The following is a 19,434-nucleotide window of genomic DNA, read 5'->3' as shown; positions in this document are numbered from 1 at the left end:
TAACTTCTCTCATCTCACTGCTGCCATTCCATTTGCACGGCGCCATTCTTAAAGATGCACACTCAAGCGATAATCAGATCATTCTCCGCCCGACCAGAGGTAAAAATAAAAAATAAAAAATTGGCGGAGATTGAATGTCGTCTGCAGTGGGCCAACGTCCGCGGTGCTGCAGCGCTGACCGAGACCCCGAGAAGCATTTAGAAATAAACTGTGGTCATGTTTTTAATTCGTTTCTGTGGAACATCCCTGCTATTACTTACATTTGAGCCAACTCTGACTCCGTACCCTTTAAAACGCTTTCTCAGTTGTTGCAGGCCAGAGGTTAAATAGCCACCATGATGATGCTGAGAACCTGTACTGCCGGAGGTTTGGGGGTGAGAGTATTAAAGGATTAACCACCACAGGATTTCTTGTTTCTGTAAGGGTTTCGACATAGAGAAGGCGACATCAATCCCTCTCCTTTCATTTCTCATGGAACTATGGTGACGAGGCGACAACCGGTTGCCGTCCTCTCGTCAAGCGACTGGTGAAATTCGAGTATGTGAAATTTCGAGTTCGTTCATGTAGGTGTGCACACATGGGCTAATGACATGACACGAGAAAGTTGGAAAATATTAAACTTTTGATGCTGTGGCTACCGTTGCTACCATTGCTATTGTGTTCCCTGAAAGAAGGAAGTGGATAGAAACACAAGAGGAGTGAAATGAGAACCAAACATAAAACAGCAGCTAAGGATGAGGCTGAACAAAAACTAAACAACATATTAAGAACTTAAAACACTGAACTAAATCAGAAAAATAAAATCCTCATGATAATAACATCATGTGATGCTAGGAGCACGAAGGAGGCTTTTGGGAGAATGTGTTAACTTTAAATGGCCGGTGGTTTGGAGGGTTTACCTTAATGGGTCATCTTTTAATTTGCATTCTGAATTATGTTAAACAACCCCTTTACTTTGCTCAAAACATAAGAGCGTAATAATATTTGTATTCCATGTTTATTAGTGCTGTGCATTGACAAATACACAAAAATTTGACTAAAATGTCTGTTTCTACTGACAGGTTTTAGTTTTAAATCAGGACAAAAAGAAGACCCAGTAAAAAAAAAAACACCAGCAGCCTCCACAAAGCTCATCACAGATCCCATCCCCGGTAATTAATGATTTTCCTAAAAATAAAACAACATTAGCCTCCCGCTTCGCACCCCTCGCCAGGCAACAGCTGGGCAGCAAGGACTCAGTGACTTCGCCGTTATCTTGGTGCCGCTGCCAGATCGATGCGGCGCCCTGCTCGCTCCGTTTGGCAGCTTTGCCACATTTAATGGCCACAGATGAAGACCTAAGCTCCCCCACCCCACACTTACCCTCATCACACACTCTCACACACACAGTGGGGGCTGAAGGACTCCTCTCATTTACAGAGCAGACACCTCCTGGCCTCCCTTCTTCTCCTTCAGGAGGACAACCGTGTTGTCCTGAGGAGCTGACTCCAGCAGATGGATTATGGAGATCAAGCTGCGTGTGAGTTTGGTAATTAAATCTGACGCCCTGACCGTGGCTCCGAGCCCTGGACCTTCTGTCCAGGTTGTGGCCCTTTGGCCCTCGTGCTCCCCTCTCCTGCCTGGAAATGCAGTTTGAACTTCAGCGGTCAGCCACGGAGCCGCCAGAGCAAATAAAATCTGATCTAAGCCACATTTACTTCACCTGGAGACGACAAAAAGTTTCTATTTGATCAAAGTATGACATAAGTTTCTGCTTTTACTAAAATGTGTCACGTTAAATGAGCAGTGACTTGCAAAGGTTTCCACACTACAACTTTTTAACATTTATAACATCACAACTGGAAACTTCATTGTGTAGTATTGTTAAAAATATATTTAAAAAAAAAGATTAGCAACAACAATATACTGTGCAAGATTGTAACATAAAAAAATACTGTGTAGTCATCAGAAAGAGAAGACATGTAAATCATGTGCATATCTACTGACTGAACATTAAAAAAGCCACAACAGATCTATGATATTAAATGTCCAAAAACAATGCAACATATTTTTCCAACATATTTATTTTTTATTTATTTTCAAAAAATATCAAGACACTGTCTGTTGCTCTGTTTTTAGTTTTTAAGCAATATGAAATGTTTTTACTGAATCAAAAGAGGTGGAAAAGTATTTGTGCCCTTGCTGATCAAGGTTACTGTTGTTAATTAAAACTAACGAAATAACAGGAATTGAAAAAACATTTTTGTTAACTGAAAAAAAAAATAAAACCCATAGTTAATTGGGAAATACTAAAACGAACTATAACTAACTAAAACATACTGGAATTATGCATATAATATTCTTTGTTTTTATGTTTATGACTATCAGACTTTTGAAAGGATGTGAAATAGATTTTTTTCCCACCACACAAGCAGTTTACAGCAGTTTACGGCTCTCCATGCTCCACCTCGTGGCGCTAATGCTAGTCCGCAAAATGATGACAGCTAAAGTTCAGTGATTGAATACATTTTTTGAAAATGGTATCATTACCCAATCGATGAAAGCACAGTCACAATGCAATACTTACAATAATATAGTTACTAAAAAATAAATATCTAACTAATAAAAGCTAGCAAAAACTCTCTAAAACTAACCAAAACAATCTGAATTAGACAAACAAAAAGTCACAACAAAATAACCTAAGCAACACTGAAAAACCCAAAACTATTACAACTCGGTTCCTGATTCCTTGATTTGTGTGACAAACATGCAAAGAATAGGAAATCAGAAATACTTTTCCATGTCATTTTATCCCAGAAACCCGTTCAGCTCCAAGTAGGACAGTGATGAATATCATTTTAAAAGATTCTTTAACTAGACCGTTCCGCTGCCTGTCGTTTCCCATGAGCACAGAGCTTTTAGGTGACTGTGCCGTGTCTCTCCGTGTGTCCAGGCAACCCGCTGCTTCTCAACTCCTCGATGCCGCCCGACATGACGGTGGGACGGACGTACAGCACGCCGCTCTGCTTCCACGACGGCGCCGACAAGGAGCTGTTTGACCCGCTGCCGGACATCAAGGTCAAAGTCCAGAGCTCCTTCATGGTGTCTCTGGGCGTGGCCGAGCGTGCCGAGTTCCACGCCAAAGCGCCCAGCGAGTCTTACCCACAGGACCTCAGCTGTGACTTCTGTAGCACTGTGGACAAACGCAAGAAGGGCCCACTGACGCTCAACGGGCCCCTGAGCGGCAGCAGAGAGCAGCTGAGGACCAGTGGCGTGTTCGGCCATGTTGGAGGCCGGCTGGTGGTGCCCAACACAGGTGAGCACCACTGGAAGGGGAGATGAAGGTGTGTAGAGCCCGGCTCTGTTCTCGCTCTCTCAGTAGCAGGAGCCTCTCATCAGAACTGTGCCATAGACGTGATCTGCCTCCAGAGGCTCCTCAACGCCAGCATTTAACAGCTTCCTCCAGGTTTTCTCTTCTGCCTCGCCATTCCTGGTAGTCCTTTCACCAGTAAAACACGGCCTGTGTGATGATTCAGCAAACGAGGAGCACTGGACAGAAAGCCTGGTCCAAAACTGGGAGGAAAATCAGGGATGCATCAATCAGAGATTTGTGGAAATCAAATTAATTCCTTCCAACCATCCATCATCACTTATACCCCACAAAAACATAATAAACAATACATCTGTGCGATGTTAAGCACCGTGATTTGCAAAAAGAGCTGGCCGGTCACTGGTTTCCTTGGTTACCCGTCGTTGTCATGCAGTTTTAACATTAGGTAGTATGTCGACAGCTAACTGAAGTGGGTACCACTTTACAATAAGGCTCCCCTTATAGATGGCTAATGAATATTTTATTGATGTGTTATCTATTCAACTGTAAACACTTTATTAATCATTAATAATTGTTTATTATCCATTCATTAAGAGTGATGAGGTGTCAGACTATCTTGGTTTGCTATCTTACATAGATAAAATATGTAAGTGCTCATACTTTGCTCACTATTTGGCAAGAAACCTATAGATTTTGTCTCATTGTCACCCTTAATTAATGCATAATAAACAGTTATTCAAGAGTTATAAAGTGTTTAGAGATCAATTTATGAACTTTTTATTAGACATCTATAAGATGAGCCTTATTGTAAAATGGTACCTTACAACTGTTTATCACAGTGTGATAAAATAAGTTATGCTACCAAGTTGACATTAGTGAATGAGAAACGTTTTAATGATCCAAACACATTACATGAAGGTGAGTGGATAAAAGAGACAAAAGGCCCAAACTGTAGTGACTGGTGGACCTTACTTACTAGGAAGCTTAAAGCTAATTTGTGAAAAGTAAGATCAGCTCTCAGTGAGATGGGCCTTGACAGGGTTTTCCTAAAATTTTACATTTTCATTAATAGTGGAATCAAAATTAGCTTGCAAAGGACAAATGAAATCCAATCTTTTCTACCTTTTGGTCACAGTCGGCAACCATTTTGTGTTTCAGTTCTAGTTTTTTCAGCCGGGCGACATAAAAATCAGTGTTAGTAGTCAAAGAGCTTTGCTTATTAACACATCTTTCCCAAAATTCATGGGAAAAAATCCCATGAATTTTGAAAAGAAGATGTAACAGTAGTCATGGAGGCAGGTGGTAAACTAAGCCATCAGACATGTGCAAGAAATAAAGCTGCATGCAGGAGTTGCGCCAGGCGAAGAGAGGTGGTCTGCACTGGCTCCGAATTGCGAAAAAGTTTATTAGTGTAATTTTAAATAGTTGTAATAATATATTGTTCCTTTCTTCCTGCAGGCAACATGCAGGGTTGACTGATTATCCTGCTGCAGGATTTCTAGAAGCATCGCATGAAATAATGATAAAACAATAAATGATTGAGAGCCTTTCTCTGGGACACCCTCCTGTCTGGCAGGTTGTTGAGAGGGATTTTTTTATTTTTATTTATTTATTTTTGGAAGCACAAACAACTTCCAATATGACTTCAGGGAAAACATCCTGCTGCTTGGTGTGGGGCCCGTTATCCACATTACTGGCACTTCTATATACCTGCCTGGAAGCACTGGCAGCACTTCTTCTACTGTCTCTGAATTTTCAATTACAAAGAAATCTTTGGCATTGTTTTCTGTGTGCCTATCAGGAAAGAAAAAATCACCCAAAATATTGTTATTGTACAGAGCAGCGCTTCATAAGACGACAGCTTTGGTTGGCACCTCTTGGGTGCCAGAGTGAGAGATAGTCACTCTTACACCTTCATATTTAGGGAGATATTTGTATCTTTTTTTTTTGGCCATTTGTGTTCGGAAACATTCGTATTTACAGTTTCCGCTGTGTTACTTATAGATTGATTTCACAAGACATCTTGAAACCAGGGCCTGACATAGGAATGGCAAATAAACAAGTGTTTGAGTTGCAGTGCTTTCCGAAAGCTGAAAGCACTGCATCTTTTTCATTATTTGGACCATTTCCCATTTTGTGCGAATGAAATTTTGGAGCCATGTTGTCAGTAGTTCATAGAATAAAAGAACAATGTCTATTTTACTCAAACATATACCTATAAAAAGCAAAATCAGAGAAACTGATCATTTAAAGTAGTCTCCTGTTTGTTTCCAGAGATGTATATCAAATATGACTTCACAGAAATTTGCCTTTGTAATTTAGCGCTTTGAAATTGGGCCACTGTCTCTTTAAAAACTCCTGCTCTTTCTGATGCTCTGCTTTCAGGAAGTCATCACAACATGACTCCTCTTTTAACAACATTTTTACCAGCGCTGCACTGAGAAGTAGCTACAATAATGACCTCAATAGATGCGCTGTTCCACCAGCAGGGGGCAGGTTTGTTCAGTTGAATGGTTGCTACAGGAGATTAAAGCACTTTTCAAACATTCATGAAAGAATGACCCTTTAATTTAAAATGGTTAATAACTCAACCACAGATACTTCTTGACATTTTTCTAATACATTTCATAATAAACTTGTGTTGTTATTGTAGCCACATATTGATAAACGAACTCTAAACTGAAATCATCAGCTTACAATGCACAATAAGTGTGTGATTTTGTGTAAGCTGACAAAAACCACAGAGTCTTGAGCCAGTTTGTCAAGACCCTCCAAACGAGACCCGCAATTGAATCAGACATTCACACACAACGAGGAGTGTGAGCGGGAATACAAAATAAACGAGGCTGTCGAGGGCGTCGCCAGCAAATGTTGCAGTTGCCCAGAAGGTCACAACAGTGCGTGTGTGTGTGCGTGTGCGTGTGTGTGTGTGAAATGCGGCACTCTTCGCCGTCGGTCGGCTTTCTGGGCTGAAGTGAAATCAGCCTCCTGCAGGCGACTTTCAGGCCGGAGAATCTGAGTCAAGGAGTTGCTGCCGCCATCAAGTGCGACGCTCACACGGCGCATCTGCAGGGACCGCCGTTCATTAGCCTGAATCGCCAGCCCCCACATACTCCACTTTGCCGCAGATTACCGAAGCCTTTGGTCACCTCGGTGATGAGCCGTAAAGCAGCAGCATCTCTCACATCTCACAAAGACTTTGAAGATGCAGCCTGTCGAGTTGAGGCTTCGCCTTGGATCCCAACACAGCAGGAGCGGACCACATCGCAGTTTGAAAGATTGAATTAAATTCAAATTAGAATAACATTTTTAAAAATTGACAAGCAGCTTCCCTCCGTGAATTTATGTCCTAATTATTCCAAAGACCTCGCTTTGAACGTTTGCGCAACTGGAGCGACTTTCTATCAAAGAAACGGCTCCTGTGTGGATTCAGAGGCCGAGAGGTTTTAAATGGAGGAAGAAAATCACTTCTCGTCTTTCGCAGAAGCGAAGATTGTGACCAAACGTTTAGCCGACCTCAATGTGTGATGGCTTTGGCAGACAACTGTATTTTTCTTTCTGTTCTCATAAGGGCTCTACGTGAAAATTAGTTCTCATTTAATTCAATTCAGTTTATTAGTGAAGTTATTTCACAACAAATGGTGTCTTGAGGCAATTTACAAAAAAGTAATTTTCATTCAATCACACATACTTTCCAAGTGATCCTAGTTATTCAAAAGTGAATTAAGCTGAGTTTCTTCATCAAATTAATTTAAAAAGTTTATCTTAAGGAAATTCTTGAGATCCTTGGGAATGAAGCAATCAGATAGCAACCGTCTTCAGTCAGGGGCCTCTTCAGATTTGTTGCCAGGCTGACTGCTACTGGAGATTGTTCCTGCCCCACAGCAGGAACTCAGAAGATGCTTGGATGATACAAGTATGTTGTGCTGCAGGAGTCACGTTTTGACTATAAATGATGTTCACATTGCTTTAACATCCAGCACTTTAGCCAGGATAAAGTATTAAAAGGGGCAGTATTATATATTTCCCAGGCACATGGAGCTATTTTATACCACAATCAAGTTATCATGTTACCTTCAGTTGTTATAAAAATGCTGTATATACAAAATATGACTGACTTCATAATTTATCGCCTTGAAATTGGGCCTCTGTCTCTTTAAGAAACTCCTGCTCTTTTTGACACCACCTTTAGGAAGTCACCACAACATGGCTTCTCTATTAACACTTGAATAAATTTTTTTATCAGTGTTTCACTGAGAAGTAGGTGATGTAATGAGCTCAGCAGACGTTTGCTAATTATCGCTGACTAGTCTGAAGGAGCTGAATGGGAGAGTCGAGGGGAGGGGTGCTTGAAAAGCTTGAAGGTGGAGCTGGGTCCACTCAGGTGTTCTTCACAGCTGAATGGTTGCCATGGGAGATTAAAGGATTTCTCAAACATGCATGAAAGAATCATGGCGACACTTCAGCCATGTATTTCATGAAGGAATAACATAAAATGTCAACCTTCAAAAAGTTGATTTTACATAATCCTGCCCCTTTACGCTGTTGCTAACTTGCTTTGACTTTGACTACCTTGGAGAAATGATCACACTTTTTTTTTTTACTTATCTCACCCTTTATCAAAAGCAAGACTGAAGAAATGCGGTTCTACGTGTTTTCCCTCCTCTGTGGTCCTGGCAGAGCCGCTGGTCTGATGTGTGAAACAGTGTTTATTTGATCCGAACAGACTTGTTAGAATTCACATTTCACAAAACGTTTCGCTTTCCACAAGGCATAGAAAAGCCTTCTTTTAAAGAAGTCTGCTCTGCTCTTGTAAAGCAGGACCTTTTATATGCTCTTTGCTCCTCCATGTAAATGCGGCGCCACTTTGCTCAGCAGCAGATGAAAGGCATTACGCAGCAGTAAAGGCACAGTGCTGATGTGTTAACATCCTGAAAAGACTCTCCACTTGCTTTGCTCTATAGTTGTCTAATCACCAGCTCAGTGAACATGGATGACTAGAAGAGGTTTGGAATTATTCTTCTCCTTTTTTACTCGGGCATACACATCAAACTTTGAGTACAGTTGCTGTCAGAAGCTTTCTCATCATGAACATGAAAGTTATTTTATGACTAGTCTAAGATTCTTGACCGTCATTGGTGGGGTGACTTTGATATGAGGCCCATGTTGCACAATAACTGTTAATACATTTGTTACCTTCCATCTTCACCAGACTCTGTGTTGGTTTTTGATTTAACTGTGCAGCTTTCCAAACCAACCAGTCACACCTCAGAACGGAGAAATCACGTCCAGATTTCATATATTTCAGTCAAACTGTCCACCTGATGAGAAAGAAGATTGGTCAGGATGTTAAGGGACAAACAAAACAATTCCTACCCTGCTCAGCAGAAAAAGAATGATCTCAGTAAAGTTAAAAGAACTGACATGAGTATGGATCAAAGCCGGGTATCTACGCAGTGTAAATGAAAGCTGATTGTTGCGGGAGCTTCATTTGGCCCCGCGCTGTCAGGCGGCCATGTCTGCCCATGTTAACATGGAGGTGTGTTTGTGTGTGTTTTTTTTCCCTCAGGGGTCAGCCTCCTTGTGCCTCACGGAGCCGTGGCTGAAAATATGTCCTGGGAGATGTGCATGGTCATCAATCAGGGCGAGGCGAGGTGAGGCTCCACTTTTACCCAAATATCATTTCAAGCATCTGTCAGTCGCTCTGCATCGCATCGTCCATCTGCTCCGACTCGCTGTCCGTCCTCTCTGACCGGCTCGCCGTCGCTCTCCTTTCGCCCCACAGCTGGCGGTGTTGCGGTCGGACCGTTGCGTATCCGGCCGCCGTTATCTCACCGAAACCAATTAGAAAGTTTAATGTGCTCTGTAATTGGCGGCTTAATTAGCAAAGAATTAGATTGAAGCTTCGCAGCGTCAAAGTAATGTGATTTGTTACCACATAATGTCTGTTGAGTGGAGTTTAATGAGCCTGTTTTTTTTTTTTGTTTTTTGTTTTTTTTTTAAATCCTCTCATTCTGTGGAGTGTCATGAATCGAGTTAGAAAGGAAAAAAAGGGGCATTTAATGATGAGAACTATATTTAACATTTGTTTATTTCACAACTTACTGCATCCTGTCCCCTCTTATTGGGTTTACTATCGGGTTGTTTGCTAATCTTTTACATAGAAAGCGTCATAGTGACTAAACAAATAACGTCTAAAAAAAAAAGACATACACAGCTCTTAGTTTGAAGTGATTCTAAAAGGAGCTCTTTGCAGATTTGGGCTCATAAAATCCAGTTCCTCTGACTAGGATCAGCACTATTCAGTCTTTTCAGCTTTGGGGGAGCTGTGTCAGCTCTGAGAAAACGCTGTGTCATGTTGGACAAGGTGATTCTGAATTTTAATTGCATAGCCGTAACACACATGGCTGAGATGGCCGCTCCGCTGCGCCGCAAAGGTCGCATTGAACGACGGAGCTGCGAAAAAGTCTTTCTTCTCTTCAAGGTTTCTTCTGCTTTAGTTTTTTTTTGTTTCACACTTCAGTCTCTCAGACGACCAAAACATGTCACATCAAAATGGAGTTTTTAAATGGTTTCATTCAATAAGAGAAAAAAAAACCTAGTTATCCAAACCAATCTACTTAAAAGAGTAATCCTCCTCTGAATGGAGTTACTTGTTGTGCTAACCTTATATAAAACTATAATAATAAAAAATAATTGTATATTTGTTGTTTTAAGTCATCAAAATGAGGAATTGCTGTTGTCGTCCGATTTCAGTCAAATGGTCTGTATTTGAGGACTAGTTTTTGTTTGTATTGGAATAGGCCTGTCACAATAAGCAATAAAACAATTAATGGCATGACAAATTCAAAAGATCTCAATAATTTCTATTTGAATGATTTATCATTTTGCTTTTTCCTGTCTTTCTAAGATTGGATGTTAAAAGTCTTCAGTCAGGTGTTTTAGTCTAAACTAGCCTTTTTTTTTAGAAGATCAATTTTGTTTCCAGAAACTTCATCATTCATTTTATTTGTTGTTTGATCTCTGATTTAGTGATCAGAGATCAATAAATCTACATTTATTGATCTCTGAGAATGTGTTCTTGCTTTATGATGCCGTTATCAATTTATTACTTGAACATGGTCTCAAAACAATATTGTCGTTTATTATAAAAGCAAAATGTGTTTCTTGGTGGAGCTATATCTCTATGTTATAGATCAAGGGTGTCAAAGTCTTTTTTCATTTTGGGCCATATCAATATCAAGAACTTTGACTTTGTAATTTAATGAATTGAAATTGGCCCTTTTTCGCTTTTAAAAGCTCCTGCTCTTGCTGAAACTCTGCCTTCAGGAAGTCATCCCAACATGGCTCCTTTAACCAGCATTTCACTGAGCCGTTACTCGTGTAAAGAGCACAGATGAACAGTTCCACCAGATGTTTACTAATTGCTGCTGGCTAGTCTGAAGGAGCTGAGTGAGGCGGAAACTCGTCAGCTTGGAAACTGACAAAGCTGACGGAGCTTAGAGGCGGGGCTAGGTCCACCCAGGTGTTTTGCACAGCTGAATGTTGTCATGGAGATTAAAGGATTTCTCAAACATGCATGAAAGAATCAAAGCAGCACTCCAAGAATAACAATATGACATTATGATAAGCTCAAAAAAGTCGATTTCATATAACACTGCCCCTTTAAGAAATAAAATCATCATCAAAAACTTACACAGTTTACCTATATCTGAGAAAAAAAATTGTTTTATGATGTAAAACTTTTAAACATGACAAAACAGAAGCGATATTACATATTACTCTTGTATCGTATAGTAGCTGGTGGGCAGTAGAACCCTCTGTCATGGAGTCTGGACGTCTAAACCATGACCATCTCTGTTCGCTGGCTGACCCTGAGGCTACCACAGCAGATGTGCCCAGCCTGACTCCCGTTCCCCACAGGACTCCTCTCGGCACCGCGGCAGTACGGGTGTTCGCATCCAGAAGCCTCTCACAGGTGGCAGTCTGTGCTTTGATGTCCCAGCTGCAGGGGAGAAAGTTGAGTTCGAGCCTCTCTGCAGTAGATCCCCTCATTTAGTACTTCACTTTGCTGTAGGAAGCAAAGTCCAACCTCCAGTCCTCCAGTCTCTGCTTTACAGCCTCTTTCACTGCTCTGAGTGTCAATATGTAGTTATCAACTCCTCTTGGTGTCAACAATGCCGCCCCCCCCTCTCCCCCCCTCCCCGGGAGGCAGTCACGACCCACAGAGCTAGTTTAAACCATGATGAATGCAGAGATGAACGGCGCCTGGTGTGCTGACGGACGTGCACGCCGCAGACATCTCCCTCAGGCCCTTTCATCTCGCCATCGCATCGCGTTATGCATTCCTGTCACAGCTCGGTAATGACCCTCGGACGGACCGAGCTGCTCTGCAGGAAAGGTGGGGAGGGTGGGGTTCCGCTACTCACGCTCCCCACGAGAGCTTCCAATTCCCTCTGAAGTGTCACGGTTTATTCACGATGATCCTTTTGAGCCAAGTCACAGAAGGAAAAAATAAAAAAAAAGACTGCAACAAACGCGTTAGCTGGTGTAATGATGGGGCCGTGGCTCCTCTCAGCGGCGCCATTAAATAAGAAGACAGAGACAGCAGAGACATCATGCAAATGGAGTTTCTTTAGATCACTTACGAAAGTAAGGATTCAGTGCTGCAGCCGGAAACGCGAGGGTGATATTTTCAATGAGGGTTATGACAAAAAGAAGGAAGCCGATCTTTAGGTTAGAGGTGTGATGTTTCGGTGTCGATCCGATACTAAGTAAATACAGGGCCTGTATCACCGATACCAACACTGATACTGATACTTGTTATTCAGTTTGATGTGTCATCAAACTTCTGATTTTTTTTGTTTTTATTTGTAAAGCACGTTTCAGTAACAAGTCAGCTCAAAGTGCTTTACATCATAAAAACACAAGAATAAGAAGTCATAAAGACAACAGAGGCAACAACTGAGAAACCAGTAACAAACATTACATTTTGACGAGGGCTATCATCTAGAATACCAGTACACATCATATGTTGGTCAATGTTTCATTTATTAGGGTTAAAAAGCAACACTGAACAGGCGGCTTTTTAGTGTAGATTTAAAGGCACTCAGTATTTCAGTTGCTTTGCAGTTTTCTGGAACTGTCCTCCAGATTTGTGGTGCATAGAAGCTAAATGCTGCTTCTCCATGTTAGGTTCTGGTTCTGGGGATACAGATCCAGAACCAGAACCAAATGTGAGAATCTAGAGATAGCAGGAGAAATGGTCTTTTACCAAAGACAAAAGATAAATCCTGCAGCTGCTAAAATGGGACACCACTCTGTTATTGTTTACATGTTGTAAAGAAGGAAGTTGCCCTCATGTCTTCTTTGAAGGTTTTTGGCGTAGCGCCACCGCTGGTGAGGGGGTGAACAGGTTTTTCAAAGGTTTCGGTTCATTTGACAGAGCACTGTGAAAGAGAAATCTCTGACTGAGGTTAAAGGTAGACATTGCAGAAAAAAGGTGAGACTGCAGTTTTAGTAGTGCTAACCACTGTTATTTGTGCTCGCTGCTAATGCACTGTGCAGCAGGCAGTTAAAAGTATGAACTCTACTCATTCTGTCCTTGCATTTTAAATCTGGGGAACAATCTTGTGTATGTTGACGGCTCGCTCCCACACTGCGTGGCATTACCTCCGCTCTTACTGGGGTAAACTAACGACTGCTCACTGCAGGAAGGCTAGGAAAATAAATGGAATGCTGTTCTCATAGAATTTTATTGTCTTTAGTGTTAAAAAAGAAATTTAAAGTGGTCAATATTTGTATCACGAGGTTGGGCACCAAGCATTATTAAAACCACAGATTGGAAATCAGTTTTAAGTGGTTTTGTAACCACTTACTCCCTTTTCACAAAGTCTGTTACCATTTTCTGTTATATTTGCAACAAAAAAAGAATCAAAAGTCAACACAGTTTGCACTAAAATTGTATGTTTGCATCAACAAAGTGAATTTCAATGAGCCATCTGTCAAATTCTATGTTAGCTGTTCAGCTAAAAGCTTTTTTACAAGTGTGGAGTAGAAAGCAAGACTAACTGACAGGGAATAAACTAAAGAAATACAGCAGGGATACAAAATGCAAGAAAAAAAACAAAAACACATGAAACTGAGTGCCTGGATGAGCTGAATAAAATCCAACTGAAACTGTAAAACACAAAGTCTGAAAATGAGAACAACTAAGCAACACAAAACCAGGCACATGAAAAGTGCCGTCACCTTTTCTTTTGGAGTTCTTATTGTCTGTCGCTCTGTGGGAGCTGGGCGGTATGTGCTGATGTTTCTGGTAGAAGCCCGCATTCGTTCTGTGGTCTGCTGTGGTCGTCTTCTCTCTGGCTGTCAGTGCCTGTCTGCATGTTGCCAGGTTACGGGACATCCAAAGTACTCTGTCTTTTACTTTACTGCAAAAACACCAGTCTCTTCCTGACCTAGTTCTCCAAACTCAGATTGTTTCCCGCTGGGGTGTTTCTAATTACCTCCAGGCTCCTGAAGCTTCCAATGCATAGCTGAACATTTTAAACAAGTTTTTTTTCAGTCAGATAATATTCACTCTCCCTTTGTGGTTACCTAAGGATGTCTGCAAGAGGACTATAAGTTGTAAACAAAGTTGTAACGATCATTGCTCCCATTGGACAGAAATGACTGACAGATCGGGAAAAACAAACATGGAGGTCCCGACGTGTTTGCTACAGCTTGTTGCAGTTTTTTGCATAAATTAACACACCCACAAAATTCAGACCAATCATGCAATAGTTTTGCATGGAGAGGGGGGGCAAAAAGTTTGCCAGGGTGGTTGTGACAAGAAGGAGTAGACGACATGAGGCATGAGAAGAAAGTGACGCCACTTTGGTCATGCAGCCGTGACAATGAGAACAGATTTCGCCTCAACTAAGCAGAGCCCTGTAGAAATTGTTCTGTAACCCTTCAAATATTAATAGATGTCTAGATTTTTGTTTGTTTGTTTTTTGTTGGTTTTTTTTTTACAAATTGGGATTACTGTGTGTTGCTTTCTTTTGGCCTACTTCGTGATGTCAAACAGGTTTTCTTAAAGTCATTTCTTTCAGGCCTGGCAATGGGAAGAGTCACTGAACCCAGTTGTCAAAATATTACCCAGGTTGGTTTGGATAGCTTTTTGTCTATCAAAATTTGGTTCATTATCTTAAACAATAAAGTTTGGCAAAAAGTGAAGCGTAGAGAAATCTGTAGCAAGGCTGTAACACGTTCTGGCTTTTCAGCAGTAAGTATAACATTTGGGACTTGCTGTTGTACCTCCAGTCTCGGTTTTGTTTGATTAATCAGAAACCTTTCAGTCTCAATCCGCCTCAGAGGATCAGTTTTATGAAGTGAGGGCTAAACCTTTTATCTTTTGTACACACTGTGAGCAGTGAAGCCCCCCCGAGTGTAGGTGCTATACGGTTTCCTGCTTTAATTCATAGCCCTCTAGTCAGAGTCCAGGTCGCCTGCAGTGGTTGACCCGGTTGATCCGCATTTCTGGATGTTGCGTGGTGGCTGTGTTTGCCTTTAGCTGTCAGCGCTCACTGTTCCCAGTTCCAGCTGCCAAGAGCTTTGGACAGAGCCATCATTCAGTCCACAGCTCGCTCCTTCCTCTCACCAAGGTGAAGCGAATGCTCTTTCACAGCACTGTATGTAAATATTTCAGCCTGTGATGAATTGTTTGCATTGGAGAAAATCACAAAGGTTTAAATGAATTCATGCTGAAAGTAGAACATCTCCAAAAAATAAAGATCAAAGACTATTAAGTTGATGGTTAAAGTAACTTTTATAAATAAAAATATTATTTTTACATATTTGTTAAAGAAATGATCATTGTCATAACTGCGTTAGATCATCTGCTACACTACGGCTTCTTCCTGTCAGCAGAGGCTACTATGAATGCTAAGGCTAGTTAACATTGGATAAACAGTTTTCTTGTGAGTGTAAGTTGTTTCTCTGCCATTGGCACATTTAGCAGTGCATACGCAAGGATGACTGACAATGCTGAGACCCTCCTCCTGGCTCTGATGGGGTGTTTTTGACCGAGAGCTGAGCCTTCTTCAGTCGGCAGTAGTAGCTCAGAGAGTAAGTGGAGGAGATCAATCTATTTACAGATTATACTGACAAAATTGTTTTTATAAAGTTATTTACCCCAGCTTTAATTTTTTTTTTACTTTTGACTGGCTCTGTATGTATGTCGAATCAGCATTAAATACAAAAGATCAGAGCAGAACACAGCGCAGCGTTGGTTGTTCTGGGCTTGAGGTAATTGCAGCGTTGACCAGTGAAAATGGTTTTCTGTGTGTTGCCTTGTTCTGCTGATTTACTCTTGTGTCACAGTTTACAGTCCAATAACTTAGAGAGGTCTTCGTATAGAAAGTCTTTAGCCCATAAATCAGCCCGTAAAGCTGTGCTTGGATCAGCATCAGCCGTCTTGTACCTCCAGGTAACAATGGAGAAGACGAACACTAAGAGAAAATAAGCTGGCGTTTGGTCTCTGCAATGAAAAGTCATGCAATTAAGCTGCTTTGTGTCTCTAAACACAAAGATTTCTTCAGCTGAAAAGCTATACTCACCCCATTGCTTTTTCATTTGAGCGCTATTTCCGTTTAATTAACTGTTCTTGTGTTTCCTGTAGAGATGTTTTATTATTGCCGATTATCTAAGAGCTAAAATGGAACGGCATTGTTCACTGATTGGATTGAAGTTCGGACAGCTTTTGAAAATGCTTTCTGCTTCTTTGTCAGCAGCTTCACTGCTGTTGTGACAAAGGCAAAGGATTAAAGTTGTGTTCTAAGTGATAACCAACACAGCCAGGGATTATATTTCACCATGACTGTTTCCATGAGGCATGTTCCTCTTCAGTATCTCCTGCTTTTACGGGAGGACTTCAGTTGTTGTTAAATGATTTACAAAAAAAAAAAGGATGTTTAGAACAAGACATTTTGATTTGGAAACTTGAATAAGTGTCTTTCAGATATATTTGATTGCTAATTCTGCCTCCTGAGGATCAAACAGTCATCAAAAGTTGTCTTTTTAAAACGGTAACCGCTTTACCTTGTTCAGGGTCACCAGGGCGGGTTTATGTCCAACCAACCTCTAAACTCATAGGCAAGAACAAAAAAAAAAAAATCCTACAAAGATCTATTTTTGCAATGTTGACTCCCTGTCGGGCGTGGCATTCAGATGTATCCAGATTCAGGTCAAAGTGCACAGCTTTCAGCATCACTGTTCATAACTGGGACTTTTGTCTGAACGGAAGAATCAGAGGGGATTTTTATTTTTATTTGAAGGTCATTAGATCACACAACTATCAGCGACACCACCTTCACCAGGCAGAGGAGAAACTGTGTGAAACACAAAGTATTTTTACGTGTTAATCAAATCAAGAGAATCTCAGACAGACAGTGTGTGTTTTACTCAACTGTCAAAGTGTCTTCCAACCAACATTAAACGGAGAACCGTGACCAGTGAGCTGCAGCAGCTCTATAGCCTGGTAACAACACAGACCCTTGTACTACATCCAGCTATTTGCTACAGAGAAATGATTGCTGCCTGGAGATGTGAACTCTGTTGAAGTTTTAAATTTTACCCAGTCACTAACATTTGCCCATGACATATGTGATGCACCAGTTCGGCGCTATGAAGCTTACCAGAAATTGCCTGCGCTGTAAACAACCATCCTCCTCCTCTGCAAAGAGAGAAGTGCCTAGCTGAACTAGTCAGCTGTTGATGTTAATTCAATATTTGGAAGAGTGACCAACACGGACTGAACGGCTTTGTTCACTTCCTTCGCTGACATTACTAAAACTACTGGTAGACTAAAACAACGCAGAAAATCGATATCATCATTCTCAGTTTCTCCTTCTGATCGCTGATTGGCCCAGAAGGTAGAAAGCCCAGACTGAGCTGCAAGCAAGATTTGAATCTAGCAGAATAGTACAGGAAGGCAACGTCCAGGCTAGCTCATCACCAGCTAGCTTCCAATCCTCACAGGCTTAATTTCCTTCAGCCCCCAAGAGTCCTGTCACCGATTCACCTCTGTTCCTTCCTTAGATACTGACCACAGCAGACTGAAGATCCCCACCACTCACCTGACGCACACACACTCTTACACACACAAGAATAGTTGTCTGAAGAGAACAAAGTCAGAGAAGCACACTGTTAAGCTTCAAGTGGGAAAAGCAAACTATTGTTTGTGTTCCACTGCTTAAACCTTCCATTGAACTTGCTCGGGGAGTTGATGGTATTTTTAGCTGTCAGTGTAACACTCTTGCTAATAAGTGACCAAATAGCATGAAGTCGTTTCAAGTGATTAGCTTTGTTGGGGCCACTTGTTTCCTCGTTCATGGGGCGTTGGGAGTACAGTCGAAGTGGCGTCATGTCAGAACAGTCATTAGCGTTCCGAGTCGAGATTCTGTGTCGTGAGCGACTGCTGATTGAAATTATTGCTCACATTTCAAGTTAAGCTCAGATGAAAGCCTGACTAAGGAGACGTGTTTTGATCCGCGGCGAAGAATTGGAGAAAAGGCGCCGCGGAAGAAGAAGTGAAACCACGTCTTTCTTGGATATTTTGGCACTTCACCTCGAGATGCCTGGCTGATTAATGTATCCGCGCTACACATTAGGTGTCTGAGTCAACTCGAAATTGACAGAAGCACCGCAGGCCAAACAGGTGGGAGACTACAAGCAAATAAAGGTGAAGGTAATGGAGCGTGCTAATGGGTGCATTCATTAGGCCCACAGTCTCCGCCCGTGACCCAATCTGCCACTCTTCGCTCGGCTCTCGCGCGTCCCAGAGGAGCGAGTCATTGCTCACGTTAAATAATGCGCCTCGTCAGGGAGCTGTGCAGAGTCCTTCAGCGTGATGACAGTCGCGGTATTAGAAAAGAAATCACCGCCATGGGGGCCCGAGCCCATCGGCTACTTAAGGAGTCCGCTCCTTTTCTACGCCTTGAATTAAACACATGGTCAGACTCGGCGCTGACGGCTGAGGGATCAACAGCTCTCTCAGAAGCGGTCAAGAGAGGTCGCCGTGTTGTCTCGATGTAGAAACCGAGAGAGGTACCTGCAAGCACTGAAAGCTGGAGAAAATCCCGAGTACAACACACACGCACGCACATACACACACACACACACACACTGCGCCATGCCATCATGCACACCCAGGGTCAGATGTTGAGGCAGTAATTGGGAAGTCTGGAGTGGATGTCATCACCCAGAAGAGCATTTACCATGAAGGTGTTCCAGGAGACGGAGGCAGATCTTAATTCCGATAAGACTGCTGTAATAGCCCAGGAGCTTACATAACCACTCTTCTTAGGGAAAAAAGAAAAAGGACAGAAAAAAGTTTCCAGGAGATGTGGGCGGAAGGAGAAAAAAAAGTTGGAGTATCATTTCAGAGGCTTTTAAGACAATTAAGGCGGTGTGAATCACGGCATAACAAGTAAACAATCAGTTGTTCTGGGGATAAATATGTGATTTGAAAGGGTGTTTTTATCCGGCGCGGCCCACCGTGGGTGTTTGTTGCACGGCTTCTGTCAGCGGGAAACAAACCTACCCCCCTCCCCTCACTGCCGGGTTTTTTTAGGTGACACGCTACACCCTCAGCAAGCCGTCTTTCAGCTGGCTTTAAAAGGAACGAAGCGAGCGCCGTCTGCCTCCCTCCGAATAAAAGTGAGCAAGACAATGAAAACGACGAGCCGCGCTGAAGATGTTGAAGTGTACATGTGAACAAAAGCGTTTGCTGACAGGCCTGAGAGTCGCCTGAAAAACAGCAAGAACCTAAAGTTTAGATAAAGAAAACACTGTTTATGTTGTCATCACAGCACTATTTAGACAGGAGGAATTACTAATAATTGTAAATGTTATGTCTTCATTTGCTTATTTAAATGTTACACTAGTAAACCTATCCACCCATTCATCCATCATCTTGTCCTCGTTAACATCGCAAACATAGATGCATAATACTAGAATCTGTTTTAAATCTGCTGAATAATTGAAGAGAAGATACAGCGTGATGAAAAATCATTTGCTCTTCCAGATTTCTCCCTTTTTTGTTTTACACCACTCAAATGTTCTAGATAATGAAACTAATT

At 41.8% G+C, this 19,434-nt stretch overlaps 1 protein-coding gene across 1 annotated transcript in view; it reads left to right on the top strand.

The window, feature by feature from the left end:
• LOC106934329 (netrin receptor UNC5D-like) overlaps positions 1 to 19,434 on the top strand; it is an 87,015-nt gene that overhangs the window by 40,611 nt on the left and 26,970 nt on the right. Inside the window, exons 8-9 of the mRNA XM_088009120.1 lie at positions 2,933 to 3,295; positions 8,880 to 8,964. Coding sequence (XP_087865246.1) covers positions 2,933 to 3,295; positions 8,880 to 8,964 — 448 coding nt within the window. The remainder of the gene's footprint in view (positions 1 to 2,932; positions 3,296 to 8,879; positions 8,965 to 19,434) is intronic.

This window comes from Poecilia mexicana, unplaced genomic scaffold (assembly GCF_051168715.1).
Source record: "Poecilia mexicana isolate PSO_F unplaced genomic scaffold, ASM5116871v1 scaffold_9, whole genome shotgun sequence".
Classification (NCBI taxonomy): domain Eukaryota; kingdom Metazoa; phylum Chordata; class Actinopteri; order Cyprinodontiformes; family Poeciliidae; genus Poecilia; species Poecilia mexicana.
Note: the sequence above shows the minus strand (reverse complement) of the source record. Positions and strands in the feature narration are given on the sequence as shown.